This window comes from Danio rerio, chromosome 20 (genome assembly GCF_052040795.2).
Source record: "Danio rerio strain M-AB ecotype USA chromosome 20, GRCz13ab, whole genome shotgun sequence".
Lineage (NCBI taxonomy): Eukaryota > Metazoa > Chordata > Actinopteri > Cypriniformes > Danionidae > Danio > Danio rerio.
In genome coordinates, this window is record NC_141040.1 from 52727137 (window position 1) to 52747720 (window position 20584).

General features: G+C 35.3%; 1 protein-coding gene across 2 annotated transcripts in view; it reads right to left on the minus strand.

Moving 5' to 3' along the window:
• The window catches only part of xrn2 (5'-3' exoribonuclease 2), an 83451-nt gene that overhangs the window by 8733 nt on the left and 54134 nt on the right, over positions 1 to 20584 (minus strand). For both annotated transcript variants that reach the window (NM_001001944.3, XM_087296365.1), the window contains 2 exon segments: positions 2311 to 2350; positions 17573 to 17739. In NM_001001944.3, the coding sequence (NP_001001944.2) occupies positions 2311 to 2350; positions 17573 to 17739 (207 nt within the window).

Consider the following 20584-nt stretch of genomic DNA (forward strand, 5'->3'; position numbering starts at 1 on the left):
CACATCTCCATCAAAATAAAAGTATACATTTTCGTACCACTAAACTACTATAGATTTTGTACGAATTAGTCACTAAACTGACAAAACATAAACAGTTACGTTTCCTCATGAGATCAGACTCGAATGTCAGGTTTAGTTGATGCAACTTTAACTGCAAAAGTGAAATTTAATCTTTCTTGCATTGTTTTTAGATTGAATAGTATAAACACTTTTAACAATTTAAGTTATGGGAATTTTTTAAAGAAAAAATACCAATAGTTAATTATTGTAAATTGGACCCCACTTTTGCCTTCAAAACTGCCTTAATCCTTCATGGCAGAGATTCAACAAGATATTGGAAATATTCCCCAGAGATTTTGCTCCATATTGACATGATAGCATCACGCAGTTGCTGCAGATTTGTCGGCTGCACATCCATGATGCCAATCTTCTGTTCCACCACGTCCCAAAGGTGCTCTATTGGATTGAGATCTGGTGACTGTGGAGGTCATTTGAATACAGTGGACTCATTGTCATGTTCAAGAAACCAGTCTGAGATGATTCACTCTTTATGACATGGCGTGTTCTCCTGCTGGAAGTAGCCATCAGAAGATGTGTACATTGTGGTCATAAAGGGATGGACATGATAAGCAACTATACTCGGGTAGGCTGTGGCGTTGACAAAATGCTCAACTGGTACTAATGGGCTCAAAGTTTGCCAAGAGAATATCCCCCACATCATTACACTACCAACACCAGCCTGAACTGTTGATTTAAAGCAGAATGGATCCATGCTTTCATGTTGTTGACGCCAAATTCCGACCCTATCATTCAAATGTTGCAGCAGAAATAGAGACTCACCAGACCAGGTAATGTTTTTCTAATCTTTTATTTTCCAATTCTGGTGAGCCTGTGTGAATTGTAGCCTCAGTTTCCTGTTCTTAGCTGACAGAAGAGGCACCCGTTGTGATCTTCTTCTGCACATCCACCTCTAGGTTGTATGTGTTGTTACATTCGAGTTCTGCAGAGGAGCATCTCTGAACACACAAGTGGTTATTTGAGTTACCGTTGTCTTTCGATCACCTGGAACCAGTCTGGCCATTCTCCTCTGAACTCTGGCATCAACAAGGCATTTGCGCCCACAGAACTGCCGCTCACTGGATATTTTCTCTTTTTCGAACCATTCTCCATAAACCCTAGAGACGGTTGTGCGTGAAAATCCCAGAAGATCAGCAGTTTTTTTAAATATTCAGACCAGCCCGTCTGGCACCAACAATCATGCCACATTGTCACTTAAATCAGCTTTCTTCCCCATTCTGATGTTCTGTTTGAACTGCAGCAGATCCTCTTGATCATGTCTACATGCCTAAATGTATTGAGTTACTGCCATGTGATTGGCTGATTAGAAATTTGCGTTAACAAGCAGTTGGACAGGTGTACCTAATAAAGTGACCAGTGAGTATGTATCATTAATAACCCTAAATTGGCTTTTCCAGAATTTGCTGCATGACATCTTATGACTTTTAGTTAACAACTATGCTATTTTGAGCATTTTTCTCATCAGTGATGCTCGTGCATTGTAGCAGAACTTCGCCACGACTGAATGTTAAGTTTAGTGAATGTTTAGTTGATGCAAACTTTTGGTTTTTTAGAATAAACACAAGAGTAACATTATAAACTCGCCACGACTAAATGTCCACTTTAGCTTTGATGCAAACTTAGTGTTTTCCATTTTTAGTTTAACCACAAAAGTGTAATTGTTTTAGATGTTGACATGGCAATATTGAATGACATAAACGGTGTAAACATGTACCATAACTTCCAAAAAAAATAAAAATAAATAAAATAAAGCATTAGAAAACCTCAATGTTTTTAACAGTGCATTGTTTTAATACATGCTGTTAATAATCCTACATTTACTTACGCAGAAATCTGTGATGCAAACCTTGTGTTTCAGTTTTAGTTTAAAACCTTGTTTCACACAAGTCCTTGATGTTGTCACAACACAAATCATTTAAGTAACTTCACAAATTTTAGTTGTATAAAAAACAATGCTTCTTTCTTTCAATTTAGGATTCTTTTATATTCTTTATTCTTCCATATAATAATGAACTATTGTTCATTACATTTTATAATAAGTAGTTAATTACACTGATGAAGACCACTTGTAAAGCATGAAGTTACTTTGTCTAATTCTGATAATCATAAACTGGTTAATAGCAGAAATAGTTTAATCATTTGTGTAGTTATTTACCAATAGCAGCCAATGAATAAGCAGTAAGAGAATAGCTCACTTAAATGGTGCAAGAAAAAAGAAAAGAAAACCCTTACCTGGGATATGACCCAGTGTTCATGTGAGGCTGTCTGGAGTCTGTGAAGAACACAAAGATGAATTATTAGTGTTCACGAACACTAGATTACACTTGCAGCAGCACAGCAAGAAACTTGCAAAGCTGTTTTAACAATTAAAAGTTTGGTCACTTATTACGTAGATATCTGGTTTACTTGATTCTGATTGTTCAGTCACGACAATCCAGGGCATGTTACTCCCAGATAACAACCGCTGAATAATGCAGGCTTTTCTGGGAAGTTTGAATCGCCATCAGTGAATACGTTCCATCTTGTGACTGAATTTTGTGCAGGTTAGTGTATGCTCCATTCAACCATTTTCGTTTCTGTCAGCTTTGCATTTAATTAAAGGATTAATAAACTATTAGGTTTCAGAACAATGTTTTGTCAATTTTTAAGTTTTGTGAAAAGTAGCCATGTAATAAGAATAAAGTAGATCCAGGCAGTTGTTTTCACAGAATAAAGCACTTCAAGTCTAATACAACAGTGCTCCGCTTCAGGTCAGGCTGCTGATTCTTATTCTGCAATAACTTGCTGGATGCACTTCATCCCTAACCTAAAATATTTGCAGAGTAAAACCATTCTCTAATATAATTAAAACGCATACATTCTCTTAAAATATTTTGTTAAAATATTCTTATACAAGTTACAAATAGGTTTACTTTTGCCTATAAATAAATATATACGTGTGCTTAAGTCGTGAACGGTCAATTCTACATCCAAAATATGAACCAAAAGTTAGCAAATGTTAATTTCAGTTAATTATCCTGACTGATAATAACGATCGATTACATAAGACATGCTTGGACTGACTTATAAAAACAATTTAATAAAAAGGCAGAATGTAAACATGCAGTGAGTGCATTTTTATAGTGCCTTTAATGTGTATGCCCGGGTGCACTTTACAATGTGTGAGGGCTGTACATGTACAACTAGAAATATTAAGGCATTGGATTTGATGAATTTCACATGACATCATGAGACATTTACATTAAACTCTTTAAAGTCAGTGTGAACTGAATACTCAGACAAACATCAGTACTAACACATTTCCAGCTGAATCCGAATAGAGTAAAGAGAAGCATATTATTTTAGCGTTAATCCTCATCATTTCTAACTCACAGCAATGTGATGGTCAGTGTAGTCTGTTTAAGCAGTCAGATTTTCATTGAAGAACTTGACACAAACTATTTTTCCCCCTCTCTGTGGATTAACACAACAATAGTTCATCTCAGTAAAAAAATTGAGCAAATAAAGTAATCTGTCCATTTCCCGCAGAATTAAACAGTTTATCAAAAACAAAAAAAAAAACACTTACAAATAACTCTCATATTAAAGAATGCTGTCATATATAAAGCTGATAATTAGCACTTATAAGATCAACTAAATTCTGTGTTTTCAATTGAATGTGAAGTTTGACAGACTCCTTCAAGAGTTTTGAATGCATCTTTTTTTTAGAGGAAACGCTGCGTCAGATTTCCTTCAACAAACTTAATGAAATGCTTCACACGTCCATCACACAGCCTCTCGTTAGAGTAATAAAGTTAATGAATAAAAACTAGACTCAAACCAATTAAACTGCATTAATTGCATTAACAAGGAACCTTGAATAAACAAAGACTGACTGAAGCATCAGCACAACTGAGTAAACAAGACAACATTTCAATGAAATGATGCACGAAGCACTTCTGAGTGTACTGTTTTTAATAAAATCTCATTTATCATCAAATACATTGAAATTAAACGGCATATTCCGGTGGGGAAATATACCATCACACGTAGGCTAGAGAGGGGTAAAAGTAACCAAAACTTACTAACTCCTCCAAATACACCAAAAGAAACCCAGGAAAACCCTTGGGGAAACTAGGACTTGCTGAATAAACAGAAGATTTAACGGCTTTCACCGATTTAGCGTGACATTATTGGAATTATCTTGATGTAATTATTAACAGATTAAACAGAATTCGACTTTAACAAGATGTTTGCATTACTTATCAGTAAACTATGACTCTGTGTTATCAACTCTACTCATTCTAAACACACATGCTGGATGTTTTCTAGAACTGGCTTTACTGACAAAATGCACATAAAAAATATGCTCGATAAAACTGCCCAGACATCCTAAATTAAGTGGCTAAAATGCATTCATATGCATTTTAATATCCGGTGAAACATATAGGACAAAGAAAATTTCATCCTATCAAAATGTTTGGTCTGAACATCACGATAGGCTCTCACATTTGAGTTGCACAGAAATTATTACATCATTAGCAAGTTCACAGACGTCGTTCAGACAGCAGGCAAACATCAACCACCTATCAGGCTAATTTTAGCCTTTCCGAAATCTGCTACTAAATCTTTAACTGTGTTGTAGAGTTAAGGCTGGTTCATACTTCTGCGCTGAGTAATTGGTGTGAACTAAGCCACCTTGCGTGTAGTTGTGCATTTATACTTCTGCAAGCTGTTTGTGTTGCTCTGCAATAGCACTTCTGAAACACTAGTTGGCAGTAGGTTATATTTCTCTGTGTAGAGTTTCTTCACGGGTGTTTTGTTTCTTCTGAAGAAGCTAAAACTTGCTTATTCAGAGGCGGGAGCTGGCAGACGTGCAACAAGTTTAATCATAAAGGTAAACAAAACAAAAGTTTTCATCTTTACAGGATTCCACACTTGTAAACAATTACTCCATTGGGCTCGCAGCTCTCAGCACCGCCCACACTCTTCACGGTACCAAGCCAACCAATCACAAAACTTGCACCATTCATCGTTGCGACCAGTGCTTAATTTGTGAATTGTGAGGTCCCGGAACAGATCGGGGAAACGGATCCGGCATGCTACCCGAGGATGGAGAAGTGTCGCGCACAAAAGTGACGAACAGGCCAAAGGTGTCGCGAACTAAAGTGAAGAGGGTTGGGGAGTCGTGAAAGAAAGTGAAAGTAAACAACGAACAGGGGAGGAGGGACTTCGGTAAAATGAGGTTTTACACAAATTAAGCCCAGGTTGCGACAGTTACTTTCAGAAATGCGCTTCTGCGTTGGCAAAAGCCATGGCGAAGGCTATACAATCGCGCAAAGGGTGCGGCGAAGCATACATGTGCACTTGACGCAGAAATATAAATTAGCCTTTAAACTCACGGCACATATTTATGATGACAAAAGTACGTTATTTGTTTGTGTTTTAAAATCTTGTCAGTTCAACATTTCATTTACAACACCCAAATGAAACAAATAAAAAAAAATTCAGAGCAAATAAAGGTGCAGTATGGAAGTTTGACACCCAGTGGTTGAACTAGTTATTGCATTCCTGCATCAAAACAAATGCAAGCGGAGGTTGCCAGATTGAGGACCAAGCTGATTTAAATCTTGTTCTATATAACAGCAACAGCACGCGATAGAACAACAACTACTTTTAATATTACTTCTAACAGACTACTCGAATTGATATATTGCAGCTGAACAACAGAAAACTGGCAGTGATCACCTCAGGTACACCTCAAGTGCTTTATTCAGTGTTTAAGGCTAAAATTGCGAGTTTGAATGCCATTTTACTTAACATGTATTGCCATAATACTGAAAGCAGCAGCATACAGTTAACCTCAGATCTTGAAAAGCATTGTTTTTCAGATAAACAAGAATGTTCACTTAGCATGTTTCTTAAATATCTGCAAACATATCATGGAATTTTATGCTTCAGTAGAGCCAAAAACTTACATCACCTTTACTCTATTTGCATTAATATAGAAACTTTAATCCAATGACTGCAATGATTTTCTGAAGAGGTGCCACAACAGGATAAACAAGATAATATTTCAAACCCTGCACAAAGCACTTCTGAGTGGAATGTTAGTAATTAAATTGAATTTATCAGATCCATTGACAGTATAAAGAAGAAAAAAACAACAATTACCATCACGCATAGCAGGCTATGCCAAGGTAAAAGGTCTTAACGATAAAAGAAATTGAATTCATTAACCTAATTTGTATCGGCTTCTAACTTGAGGCAAAACAGTTTGGGAGATGAAGTGAATTGTGTTGTTCGGTAATATGAACAGGATTTAGTGTTGGGGGTGGCGATGGGGGGGACGTCAAAAGTGGCACATTTGCATTTCTTGCCGTGCTAAATGAAATAAGCATTCATCAGCCGGCGCTGTGGCAAACTCAAGTGCTCTAGTTCCAGCGCGGCAGGTCCTTCACAAAGACGGACTTAAAAAAAAAAAAAGTAGCAAGCGGCTTCTTTCCCAATCCGCTGTTGCCAAGGCGATCACCAGCTGCACGGCTTCGAGCTGTTTGTTTTATAGTGGCAGGAGCAGAGATGAGTGTGTGCGCAAGAGACGCAGACAAAGACCACAACTTCAGCTCCTAAAGAAAAAGCAGTCATTTACAAATGTAGGCTTGCTGGAGGAAAGGCGGAAAAAGAAACAAAAATAATTCTCTGCTTGGAAGCCGATGGGATTTCATGGACTTAAAAAGAATGAACTAGGGGTCAAATGGAAAACAGGAGGTTTACTAGGGAAATTAATCGGGAAATAACTATTGCATGTACAGTAATGCAGATTGAAATGGAAGTCAATAATGGAAATATATCTGATGTGATGTTATTGTTTAACTAATTTATTAATTTAAAGTGATTGTGTAAAGATAAAATGTTTAAAAGTCTAAAATTATTCTTCACTTGGAGGCCGATGGGATTTCATGGCTTAAAAAAAAATGATATAGGGGTCAAACGCAAAACAGAAGTTTACTAGAAGAATTAATTGGGAAATAAATACTGCATTTACATTAAAGTAGATACAAGGGTAGTCTATATAGGGAAAACATCTGATTTTATTATTTAACATCTGATTAAATATTAATGTCATCAAATTATTCTATACAACAGGTAAAAGTGGAGTCAAACTAAAATGATACAATGGATACAAAGCAGATAAAATGGTCCTACATTAAGTCTACATTGGTTTAAAAAAAAAAAAAAAAAAAAAAAATTCCGATGTTTAATAATAAAATCTGATGAAATATTTTTTTCCGTCCGCAAATTAACCAATATAACAAGTAAAATTGGAGGAGTCAAACTAAAATGATTGTACACAGAAAAATCCTATAAAAATCTAAAACAATTCTCCACTTGGAAGCCAATGGGATTTTGTGTGTTAAAAAAAAAGACTGATCTAGGGGTCAAAGGCAAAACAGAAGTTTACTAGAATTAATTGGGAAATAAATATTGCACTTACAGAAATGCAGATACAATGGAAGTCTATTTTGGAGGCAAAAAAACATCTGATTTTAATCATTTAACATCTAATTAAACGTCACCAAATAATCCCATATAAGAGGTAAAAGTGGAGAAGTTACACTAAAGTAACTGTATTTATAGCAATACAGTCAAAATGGAAGTCTACACTGGAAAAAAAATAATCTGTTCTGATAATATTTAACTGATTTATTATTTAACTAAAGTGATTTTGTAGAGATAACGTAAAAATCAAAAATAATTCTCTGATTGGAAGCCGACTTAAAAAGAATGAACCAGGGGTCAAACGCAAAAAAGGAGGTTTACTAGGGAAATTAATCGGGAAATAACTATTGCATTTACAGTAATGGAGATATAATGAAGTCTATATTTACAAAAACAAACAAACATCTGACTAAATATTTAATGTCACCAAATTACCCTATTTAACAGGTAAAAGTGGAGTCGTCAAACTAAAATGATAAAATGCAGATACAATGGAAGTCTATATTGGGAAAAAACACAGATTTAATCATTGAACATCTGATTAAATGTCATTTCCGTCCCCAAATGAACCTTTATAACAGGTAGAAGTGGAGACTAAAGTGATTGTATACAGATAAAACATCTAAAAATAAAAAATTATTCACTGCTTGTAAGCCGATCAAAAGCAAAACAGAAGTTTATTAGGGAAAGTAATTGGGAAATAACTACTGCATTTACAGTAATGTAGATACAATAGAAGTCTATACTGGGGAAACATCTGATCTGATGTTAACCAATTTAACAGATTTATTATTTACCCGAATAAAGATAAATCATGCAGATAAATTATTTAAAATATCGAGATGAATGTAAAAATCTAAAGTAATTCTCCGCTTGGAAGCCAATGGGATTTATGCGCTTAAAAAATTATCTAGGGGTCAAATGCAAAACAGAAGGTTTACTAGGAAAATAATTGCATTTGAAGTCTATATTGGAGACAAAACATCTGATTTTATCATTTAAAACATCTAATTAAATACTTAGTCACCAAATTAACCTGTATGACAGGTAAAAGTGGAGGAGTCAAACTAAAATGATGCAATGGATACAATGCAGATACAATAGAAGTATATTTCGGGAAAAAAAGATTTTATCAGTGAACATCGGATTAAATATTATTTCTGTCCCTAAATTAACCAATGCAATAGGCCAAATTGGAGTCAAACTAAAGTGATTGTATACAGATAAAACATGCACAAATCAAAAAATAATGTGTCTACTTTATGGCCCGTTTCCACTGAGTGGTACGGTATGCTTTTATGGCCGTTTCAACTGTCAAAAAGCGTGCCGAACCAAACCGTACCACTTTTTCGGCACCCTTTCGAAAGGGTACCAAAAACAAGAAAGGGTACCAAAAGGTGGAGCTATACGCGCAGCCGAACGCTGATTGGTTACAGAAATACAATCACAAGCTCGTGGAGCTAGACAGAATATAAACAAAGGATCCGCCATGTTCTAATACACAGCCAAGAGATTAGATGGTCATAGATATACTATATGCATATAATAACGAGCCATGAATGACCCGAGCTCAAACAAACCTTGTAGTCTTATTGATAAACAGACACAAAACCAAGAACAAAATCTGTTGTGTCCTGTTGTTGCTTTACGAGCCCGTTCAAAAGTGCAAGAGGTATTCGCTTTCTTACAGACGCGATCGCGAGCTCCTGGATTTGATGTAACGAACTTCTTGAGCTGATGATAATACTGTGTGCATGATTAATGAACAGTCTCCGTCATCTGATCCATTCAGAAAGAAAAGGACAAGCGCGAGAGTGAAGCGCGGAAAAAATAGAAGCCTGGCAAAACACAGGAGCAAAAGTGTTTAAGCAACCTGAATCATGAACAAACTGCTATGTTTATCTTTGCCTTTTGGACTATTATGAACTGGGAATGACAAAATTACTCTAACAGAGTTTACATGTGCTGCTGAAGATTACAGACACAGATAAGAGGTTTGCACTGACTGAGCTATATTGCGTGTGTTTTTGAACTCAAATAAGTACTAAATGTATGATGCGTGTAGTTTTTCTGTAATTAATAATATACCATAGACCAGGGATCACCAACCCTGTTCCTGGAGAGCTACCATCCTGCACATTTCAGTTGCAACCTGACCAAACACACCTGTTTGTAATTATCAAGTGCTGCTTTAGGTACTATTAATTGGTTCAGGTGTGTTTGATCAGGGTTGGGACTAAATTCTGCAGGAAGGTAGCTCTCCAGGAACAGGGTTGGTGACCCCTGCCATAGAATGTAAGGGGCTGTATATGTTCATATATGTTGCATTTATTTATTTATTTTATATAATTACAGACATTACAGTAGCCTATTTTGCACTGTAACTGATCTGCAGTTATAATCAAATCCTGCAGTTATAATCAAAAAATGTTAGTAATAAACATTTATCAACAAGTATTTATGTGTATAAAGCATCTGTTTTGTGAGAAGCGCTTCTCATATGATATGTGAACGACCCGTACAGCTTTACTGTAGACATTTATTCGAGCGAGCATAACGTCGACTTAAACTTTGTCATACACCACGCCCACCAAAAGGGTACCCTTAGTAGTGGAAACGCAGCCCTGATAAAGGTGACCCGAACCGTACCGTACTGTACCAGTCAGTGGAAACAAGCCATTAAACAAGTGATATAACTCAATTTAATTATTTAAATATAAATATTTAAGGTTGCACTTTGATTGCTTAAAACTATTACACTGAATGCCATGGTAAAACTGTATTGACCTTATTCTTCAATGTGGAGGTGCGCTCGTTTCTGAAATTGTTTTAGAACTTCCGGTTCACCTACCTTTATAGGAGAAATGACTAGGAATATTAAACTACTTGCTCTACAAACAAGTGTTTGCATGACTTTACAGACAAAGTAGAATTATATAATAAGAAAATATCAGTTTGCAACAACGCAACAAAATGAGCTGTTGTTACCGTCTAAAAATGAATGGAAGTGAAAGAGACAGGAAGTCTCGAGCCAAAACGATTCAAATGGCTGCACCCACTTATATGCAGAGAATAAGGTGAATAAGAATAATTGTTTTGGTTAATAAATAATACAATTTACATTCTAGCATATGGGAAACAGGAACAACATTTAAACCTGTATTATAGCTATTGTTTTGATGGATGAAACCATTAAAATCTTTTAATAATTACAAAAAAAAAATCAAAATAAAAGAGTAGCATGAACGTTTTCCGAAACCTATTCTTTTCTCTTCTACCAAAAGGTTCTTTAAGCTTTTCTTAAATTTGATTATGCCTCCAGCAGCTTTACACTGAAAAGACAATGATGTTTTGCTGCAAGAATAGTGAACACATTTTAACGTTTTATAATACATTATTTTATATTACATTTCTGTTATTCTCGTTTATGTAAAGCACTTGAATAACCTTTTTTTTAATGAAATGTGCAATTTAAATAAACTAGCCTTGACCCGTAAATCAAATTTACACCAAGAAATGTATCCATTTCATGGGTTATACCAAGCTAAGAGACTACTGTAAAGAAAGGTTACATGCTTTTATTGTATAGTTTTATAGCACAAAAGGATTTTAAAGCCTTTTTTCCCCTGCAGTCTTCCTGTCATATCTCTGACATGGATATAGTGGTGTGCACATGATTCAATTTACTTCAATTAAGGATTAATTAGACTGAAACAGCTGCTGTGTAAAGAGGTTGCATTCAGCCAAGACGTGCCTCTCTGAATGTGCAGAGTCTATGTTTGGAAGGTTTAAATCCACAAAACAGACATAATTGCAGCAATTATACATTTTACATTTCTTTAAAATCAACCTTCATTGTATGCAAGATTGAATGCATATTATTAAGCTTCAGAAAGATCAAAGTTTAAGATAAATAATTGATATAAGATGTGCATGTATAAAATGTATGAATATCTACAGATGCACGCAAGTACAAACACTAAAAGATATCTAAAACTTTCAGAGATTGACAGTGGGTAAGTTTCAATTCAATGCAATTTGCAATTTAAAATATATAAAAATACAAGCTTTGTATTATTTTCACTGACATCAACAACATAAGCACCTAACGCAAGAGAATGTTAAAGCATTTATAACAGTGATCTTTAGGATCAAATAAATTCCACCACCAAAATCCGCCACCATTTCTATAAGCTGATTCCAGCAGCGAGATCAGATGTGCTCCAACATTAGGCACATTCAAATCAAGACGGGAAACACACGGTTTAGCTGCGCCTTTGCTGAAGACACACTATTAGGTCTTTCTCATTCTTTAAAACCCATTTGTTATCTATTTTTAATAATTTTTAAATTTTATTATTTTTATTATTTTATTTCTTATACTTGTCTCTTCTATTGCTGTTTATGTAAAGCACTTTGAATTGCCACTGTGTATGAAATGTCTTCTATAAATAAACTTGCCTTGCCTAATAATCAAATTATAACTAATAACCTAGCAAGTACACATTCATGGATGCATTTGAGCTGCAAACCTAAAACATGATGATTGATCTGACAAAAATAAGTGCAAAAATACTAAAAACCAATCATGTATGATCCCCAACATGCAACAAATGCTGCGAAACATCCCAGACATCCAATAAACACCTCCAGAAATCCAGTGTGAGATCTGATGACCAGAGAGAGAGAGAGAGAGAGAGAGAAAAGAGAGAGAGAGAGACCGGACCACCCACTTACACCTCCATTATCAAACGCCAATTCATCCCAGCTCATCTCACAACTGGTCAAACCAAAAGACGAAATTACAGCCAATTCATCCTGCTCTCAATAAACACCGAGCGCAGTCAGCACACTGAATGTTGGGAAGTTAAAGCCAGTTGACACAAAGCCCAAATAGGATTACGCATTAAAAACACAACAGTAAACGGTGTTCTCATTAACTTAACACAGGGATTACGTCGTCCCACAGCGCAGACGTACACACAGATGGGCCCTGATCTCTGTAATGAGCCCGTAATGAACCTCTACAATACAGCTTATCAATATCCATAGAATGAAGACCGCAGGACTGTAATACACTAGTTGGTCCTTTAGCACCAGCTGTTTTGATTAGGACTCACAAAAGCTTTCGGCGCGTCTCAGGAACTGCACATTGAGTCCACACGGCAGGAGGGAGAGAGACAGAGACAGCGAGCTGGGAAAAGTTAACAAGGATTTGCTCTCTGGCACACAAACACACTCATCTGGAGAAACGCAGCCAAACATCAGGTTTTCAGTGCAAAACTACTGGAATGGCAATCAACTTTAAAAAAGGCCATTTAAAAACTGGTTTTTGGTAGAAGAGAAAAGAAAATGTTTCAGAAAATGTTCATGCTGCTCTTTTTAAATTAATCATTTTAAAGTGAATGTCCAATAATGCTTATGCTTAAAGCTTAATGTCTGATGATGTTTACCTCCAAGATTATCTGAAGTCTTGCAGAAGCTTTAAGATTAAGATTAATCCATGAAAAAAATGAGCATCATCTCTGCATATTTGACTAAAAATAAAGCACGTTCAGCCAAGTGTCGAGCATTTGATGGAGTTTATGTAGTCTTTTTGTTTATTACAAAATCAGCAACTTATGGCCATTTCATGGCAAAATCGACCTTTGATTTAAGGACCTTTAAGGACTCTTTCCAAACATTAAGACCTGATTGCCACTTTAAGTGTCAACCAGCAACATTGGCAACATTTTTACTTGGTGTATTTACTAAATACTGATATTAAACTAAGCCACTATTCATATACTGAATAAAAATGCGAATCCAGCAAGGGATGCCTATAGAACAGCAGGAACACTGGTGTTGTCTTGGTTACTGCAGTAAACAATATCCTGTGAGATCTGACCTCGCACTGCATTATTGATTTCATAAACCACACAGCATCCCAAGATCCACAGATTAAACTCAGGAAAATTCCAAATCGCACAACTATACATTGTATAATCAAAAATGACAATTTAATAGGTCAAAAAATAACATTTAAAATGGCAGCTATTTTACCCCTTTTTCAAGATATAAGATAAGTCTTTTGTGTCTCCAGAACGTGTCTAAAATTCTCTCAAAACACCCATCAGATTATTGCTTTTACCTTTCACAATGCTGACATTTTCTGCTCTGAACACACTGTAGCTGTTTTTGTTGCCTGTGCCTTTACTGATAGTTCTCCCCGCCCACAGTTCCCACATGCCTTTCAGAGTGTGCTTCAATCTCCGCCTCTGCTGCGTCAGTTTGAGAGTAATACTACAGAAAGTATTTTGCTTGTAAGAAATACTACAGAAAAAAACTTTCCCAATGATTATTTGATGTATTTGTTGTGGAGTTAAATCAAGCCTTTCTGCAATGATGAGTCACACACAATGTTTTTACAAAGTTCATGCACGCACGGACAGACACGTTTAACTTTGCATGGTTTATGAACGCAAATGTGACAGGAAACACGTTAATATCCACTGCTGTATGGATATCCGTTATGTTAGGAATATATAAAAAAAACCTGATTTATTGTCCACAAACTGGGATGGAAGCATCTTTTTTTTTTTAAATTGTACTGACATGTGACTGTGGTGAAAGTAAAGACAGGAGAGGAAAAAAAAAAAAAAAATTCATTCAAACATGTAAACATGCACCGTTTTTAAAACCTTTTAAACTTGTAAAACTTAAACTTGATCACATTTGATGATGACTGATGATCACAGAGAGCTGAACAGATCTTTTAATCCCAGTTGCTTCGTGCACGTCCTGTCTTGTTGATCTGATTATACACATTACTACGGAGACATGTTAATACACAGCTGTCAATCAATTCGGTGGGCGGGGAAACGGCACTTCTATGTCACATTGCAGTCAGCCTTTAAATTGGGAGGGATTTGGATCCTATTTCAACGTCATTCCAATATGAGTGTGGACACACTATACTTACACACAGTACTGTTCAAACAGCTTCCAAAAAATGATTTTCATCATAGGAGCCCTTTAAGACTTAATTGTTTTTCAATTTCTTTAAATTGATGCATCAAATTTTAATACACTAAAGTCTGCATGAACTGGAAACTGTGACTGTGTTTTCATATAGTAACGCAGCTCCTAGGGAAAGAAATATTAAATAAGAAAACAGTGGGCGTGGCTTATTTTACTGCAAGCTGATTGGATTTAGTAAAGAAGACATTTATTTTTATAAAGATCAGGAAAAATGTTTGGGGAGAGTTATTACAACCTATCAGACTCCTCTCGTCAAAACTGAAAGTCAGAGGGGTGTGGTTAAGTATGTTAGCCACACCCAATAATTCAGACAGACGCAATTTTAGAATTTAACAGAAACAGGAAGTGCATTTTTGGATTTCAATTAAAGATAACAAGGACAAACTATTGTTTTCTTTTTACTAACATGCACAGATGAATTGTTCGCCACAAAGCTAGCAATGTGAGCTAACAAAATCTATATGGTTAGTTTTGATTTCATGTGTAGTTTAGGAGCCTGCGGACACCCTGATGTGAAATCTCAGCAGGAACCAAAATAAATAAGTATAATAATTCTTGAATATTTATTGTGATTGCCTTATTCATAGAAACGTGAATGGCTTGGCGGGCGGGTAGTAGTGTGTGCTGTACGTTTAACTGGAGGGTTTTGCATCAGTGGCCAGTGAAGAGCCGCAGTGATCAGCGAAAAACCCCCAAACCTCGATTAGCATCAAGTGGCAGCAGGGAGGCTTCCAGTCGCCCACAGATGCGATTATTCATCAGCTTGCAAATTGGCACATCAAAGTAACGGTGGAGGAGACATGAGCCGCTCGCGAGGACAGAAGGTCAGCGAACGCGTTAAGAGCGACTCCTGTCCTTCAGTGTCAACAAACTAAACACTGCTGAGGCACAAGGCCTGTTTCTGGATAAAAGCAGGCTGCGTTACAATAACTTAAGCAATTGCACATCATACTAAAGTTAAATCTGCTGAACTGAAACTTTAATAATTGATAATTGCTGGGGGGTTTTTGTTGCTGTGGTTTCCGCTTTTTCTTATTTTTTTTATTTAAAATAAAAAATTTTATCATTTATATTTACTAAATGTATTTATTTTTGCATAATTTCTGGACATTAGTGTTTTTATTTATTATCATCATCATCATCAACCATTGTTACTGTATCTTAATGTAACATCAATATGAAAAACGCTTTTACAAAATCTGTGACAATTATACCATGCATGGATATGGGGTCTGTTTATTGCATTTTTTTTATTATTGTTATGCATTTTTGTATGCATTATATCCTATTTGCATCAAAATAAAAAGAAATACTTCATGTGCAAGCCATTTGAAACGCAGCATCTGAGGGCAGGACAGTAAATTTGACATTGTTCTCTCTTCTGGCTGCCATTATCAGTATCGCACTATTTTTTTTATCTTTCTGAAAGTCTTGATAACACCACCAAGTTCTTCTTTTATTATTTTATTTTAATAACATCCACTGTTGAGAATCCCTGAAATATGAAAAGGGTCCACAGGGATTATTAGTAGAAATGCAGTGGTTCTCGGTTGTTCTCCCACGGGTCAGTGCATCCTGTTATCTGCGGTTCAGAATATGCATTACTAATATTGGTTTGATAATAAAAACAATTGTGAACAAAGCAAAAAACTTCCATATTTGGACGCTTCCGATGACCTTTCACATGCACTGAAAGTGCAAAGATCGGTCCAATCACTGCTAAGTATTTAAATAAGTTGACATCACGTTTCTTCACGTGTCGCTGTGTGTGGAGTTTTTGTGCGTTTCAGTATGGCAAGTGAATGAGATCCAGCACAAATGCACAGGTGAGGCCAAATAATTAGCACATTGCTGTGAGTGTCTAAATTTACATGAAGTGTTTGTTGAAACGGACACAAAAAAAATAACAAATGCTGATTTTTTTGTTGTCGTTGCAAAGATCGAGGTTCCGTGTCCCATACAGATTCAGACCTGCGCAAACTATAGGCTGTATGTCCGTTACTTCAGTCCCATCCTGCTGGGGGTTATTCCGCACCCAATCGCTCCCACTATACAGTATATGCATTTAGTTTACCCACTGTCTGTAAAGAAAAAGTTCTACTGCGATGTTCTGCTAAATTAAGAGAGTAGTGCTGAATGCTCGTTCGTTGCTTAAGTTTCATTCACTACAGTGGTGCTGATAAGTGGTAAAGGAGCACTCTCTAATCTGTCACTAAAAATGCATTGTTGCCTTGGTAATGCAAGCATAATGTAAACAGAAGCAATTAATTCTCCAAAAGTGCTTAATTATTAAGATGTGTCGACATAATTATCTGCATAATTAGTTGAGACTGTTGTCAAGATGTAAAATAGAAAAAAAAGAGGAAATTTAAAAACCTTTTATTATTTTACTTGAAAATACAAGTTTCAAAATGCCCTACTTTTATTTTAAGCGAGAACATGCAAATGTAGAGTGTGAAGCTGTTGTATTGTCAGATGTTTCTTACCCAATAAATGTGTATATATATATAAATAAATAAATAAAAAGTGTGTAGGTTTATCACATACATAAATATATATAATACACATACTACGCCATTTATTTTGGATGCGAATAATTGCGATTGATCTTTGTCCTGCACTAATTTAAAGGGATGGATCATCTGAATACTAAAATTATTTACTCATCAAGTGGTTTTAAACATTGAGTTTTTCCTTTTAAATGCACAAGATAATATTTAGAAAAATGCTGGAAAACTTTCCGTAGTACAAAAAAAAAAAATTAAGTTAAGGGTTACAGATTTTCAGGCTGTATGCAATCAAGAAACTTATAAAGGATTGGAACCATTGAGGGCAAGTAAATAGTGACATTTTCATTTAATGGTGTACTACCCTTTTAATCATTTGGTGTTTTTGTAATTTTTAACCCAACAGTTTTCCCAATAATCCCAGAATGATTTTAACCCAATCTATCCAGACACACAAATGTCTTGCTCTAGTAAAGTGAAACACTTACACTGGCTCTGGCTCTGAGAGTAGTGGTCTCTTTGAGGGGGACGGTAGTTTCCTTGGTGATAGTTTGTGGGGGGCGGGGCACTGCTGTAAGCTCCACCCCTACGATGAGCATCAGAAGGCGGACCGGAGCCATAGATACCCGGCCCATCACTTCTGCCCACATGGTGACTGAAAACAGAGGGAGAAACACACATTGAAAGATTCAACAATAACGTTCATTTAAAAATATCTATATACATCATGATTACGTTTTACAATAAGGTTGTAATAGTAAATACATTAACATTAAACACAAACAATACATTACTGTATTTATCTTTGATCATGTTAATGGAAATAAAGTTGTTCATGTCAACTCAGTGCATTAACTAATGTTATTTATTTATTTTTTTACATTTTAATAATGCATTAGTAAATGCTAAATCTTGTGATCTCAATTTACTCACCGTGCCAAGAACACACTTTAAAAAAAACAAGGTGATCGAGCATTTGCAATTGCTGGACCTAAATTTTGCCACACAGACCTTCACCCTCTATTTCTGTGTTTAAGTCTGTTTTAAAGACCTATCTATTTTCCCTTGCTTTCAAAACTGCTTCAACACCGTTTTATTGCTTTTACTTTGGCCAACTTCAGTTGTTTTTAAATGTAATAATACATAAATATTGTAAATATGATTAATAAATGCAGTAAAAGCATTGTTGATTATTGGTTCATGCAAGTTTGTATATAACACCTTGTAAGTTTCTATTGCTATTTTTATGGGAAGAAAGAGCATACTGAAGATATAGACCCTATTAAGGTTTTACACTAATTTCACTGTAAATGTATTTGGATTAATTGGTGTTACAAATTGCTTCATAAGGAGGAACTAAATAAAATACCTTCCACACAGAATTGAATTCAACACAATTGAATAAAACGTGTTTTAAAATAGGGCTGGGCGATATGTAAAAATGCAATCTCGATTAATTCTTTTACATATTGAACAATCACAACATACATTTCAATACGAGTTGTTAATGCTTCCAGATTTAAAAAGAGTACCCCAACAAAGACTAAAGCCACAATTAGAGGGTCCATTAAATTGCATAACATTTTCGGTGGCCATAAATTTGGTAAATCTCTAATATCAACACACTTCTAGATTCCCAATGTTGAACATTTCTGCTGTGTGTTTGGCTCTTAGAACAATATATAGTAAAACAGTCCAGTGCTGATCATTGTTAGACATAAATTTGATCATAATTCGATATAATATTGTTTATCGGTCCAGCCCTACTTAAAAGGTTAAAATGCTTTAACAAATAGAGCATGCGGGAGGATGTTATCCAAGGGGTTAAAACTTGTCATCATTACTTTCATGATCAGTTTTACAGCGTGAAAAAAAAACAATCCTCTTACCATTTGGAGAACTTGTATAGGAGTTTTTCTTTCAGCATTAGGGCTAATTTAATGGATTTTAGTTCATGTGAGTAAACGCATTAGCCTGAATGAAATTAGAAACATTTGGTGAGTTTATTTAGTTAATGAAATTACTTTAAGCACGTAAACTACTTAAAGGTGTAGTAGGTGATTGTCTTCAGTAATGATTACAGTGAATGATCTAAATGTATTTATATGTATTTGTATATTCTGGGTAAGGCATAAAACAAAAAAATGTTCATCAATGAGCAGATAATACCCATATTTCTGACAAGTAGCCCAAACTGTCTGTCAAAAAAATGTAAATTTGTAAGAAACCATTTCAAATCCTGAATCAGTATTGGAGTTACTTTTGCACACTGGAGGAAGGCCGACACTATAGCTGAAGTATTTCTTTTAGATCGGTAATGTTTTAATAATATTTTGGTCATGCAAAGCTTATGTAGATTGGGTTGTTTTTTTGAATGGGTTATATGTACAGAAGTGTTGCTCAGCCACTGACATTTTCCAGTGGAAGACTGATGTGACTAAAATATAAGGGACCTGTTACAGCATGAATAATGTAGATTTTAATTTAGTTTAACAACAAAACATAAGTAAATAGCGCTACTCCGCCTAACCTGCTTTACTGAAGTTGCTTCTATATTTACATTGGTTCACTGTTGAATAATGACAGCCTGTGATGCACTCCCTATATTGTTTACTGCTACTCTGAATATTCTGTATGAAATAGCATGCAAGTATGGCTTAGTAACAAGTGTGACTTCTGCACGCCACCGACCAACCACTAAGCATACAGTAGTAGCTTTAGGACAGAGACCAGCAATCCTTACATGTAGAAAATTTTGCACATTATGACAAGTTTTGCATGCTACACAACTGAAAATGTCCTAGATATAATAGAGTTTTTCATTGAAAATTGTGGCATTAAAAAAAAACTATAATGATTTCCAACTGATGAATGACATGATCAAGTGGGTTGGCTACGGTCATCTTTACAGTGCGAGTTCGTGATTTCAGAAGGCGTGGCTTTGGATGGAAGGGTAGGGACTGTGTTTTTAAAGATACTATGCTAAAGTGTTGCATTTTGGCAGATCACCTACTGCACCTTAAACTACAGAGAACACAAAAGCGAGCAAAATAATGTCACTTTCGAGATACAATTTGTACTCTAAAAACATTAAGACTTAAGATTAAAGTCGTAATTTGCTGCTTATTAACAGCTAATAAAATAATAGTTTGGTATGAAGTAGAATGAGGAATGTAGAATAAGATCACACTTTTTAAGTACCATTAAACAGTGTTGGGTAAAATTACTTTTAAGAGCAATAATAGAATCTTAAAGCCAACTAAAATATATGAAAATTCCAGATTTTTCACAATTCTTTACTTTAAAAAAAAGTTACTGCTACTTGGTTACTTTAAGTGACTTAAAGTTGATATTACTTTTAAAAGTAACTTTATTAACACAATTAATGAAAGTTCCAATACCTTATTAACAACAACAACAACAACATGCTAGCGGGAATTAGTATTTAACTAAAGTGTTAGCAAAAAAAATGTATATATGAAAACCTGAAAAAAAAAAAA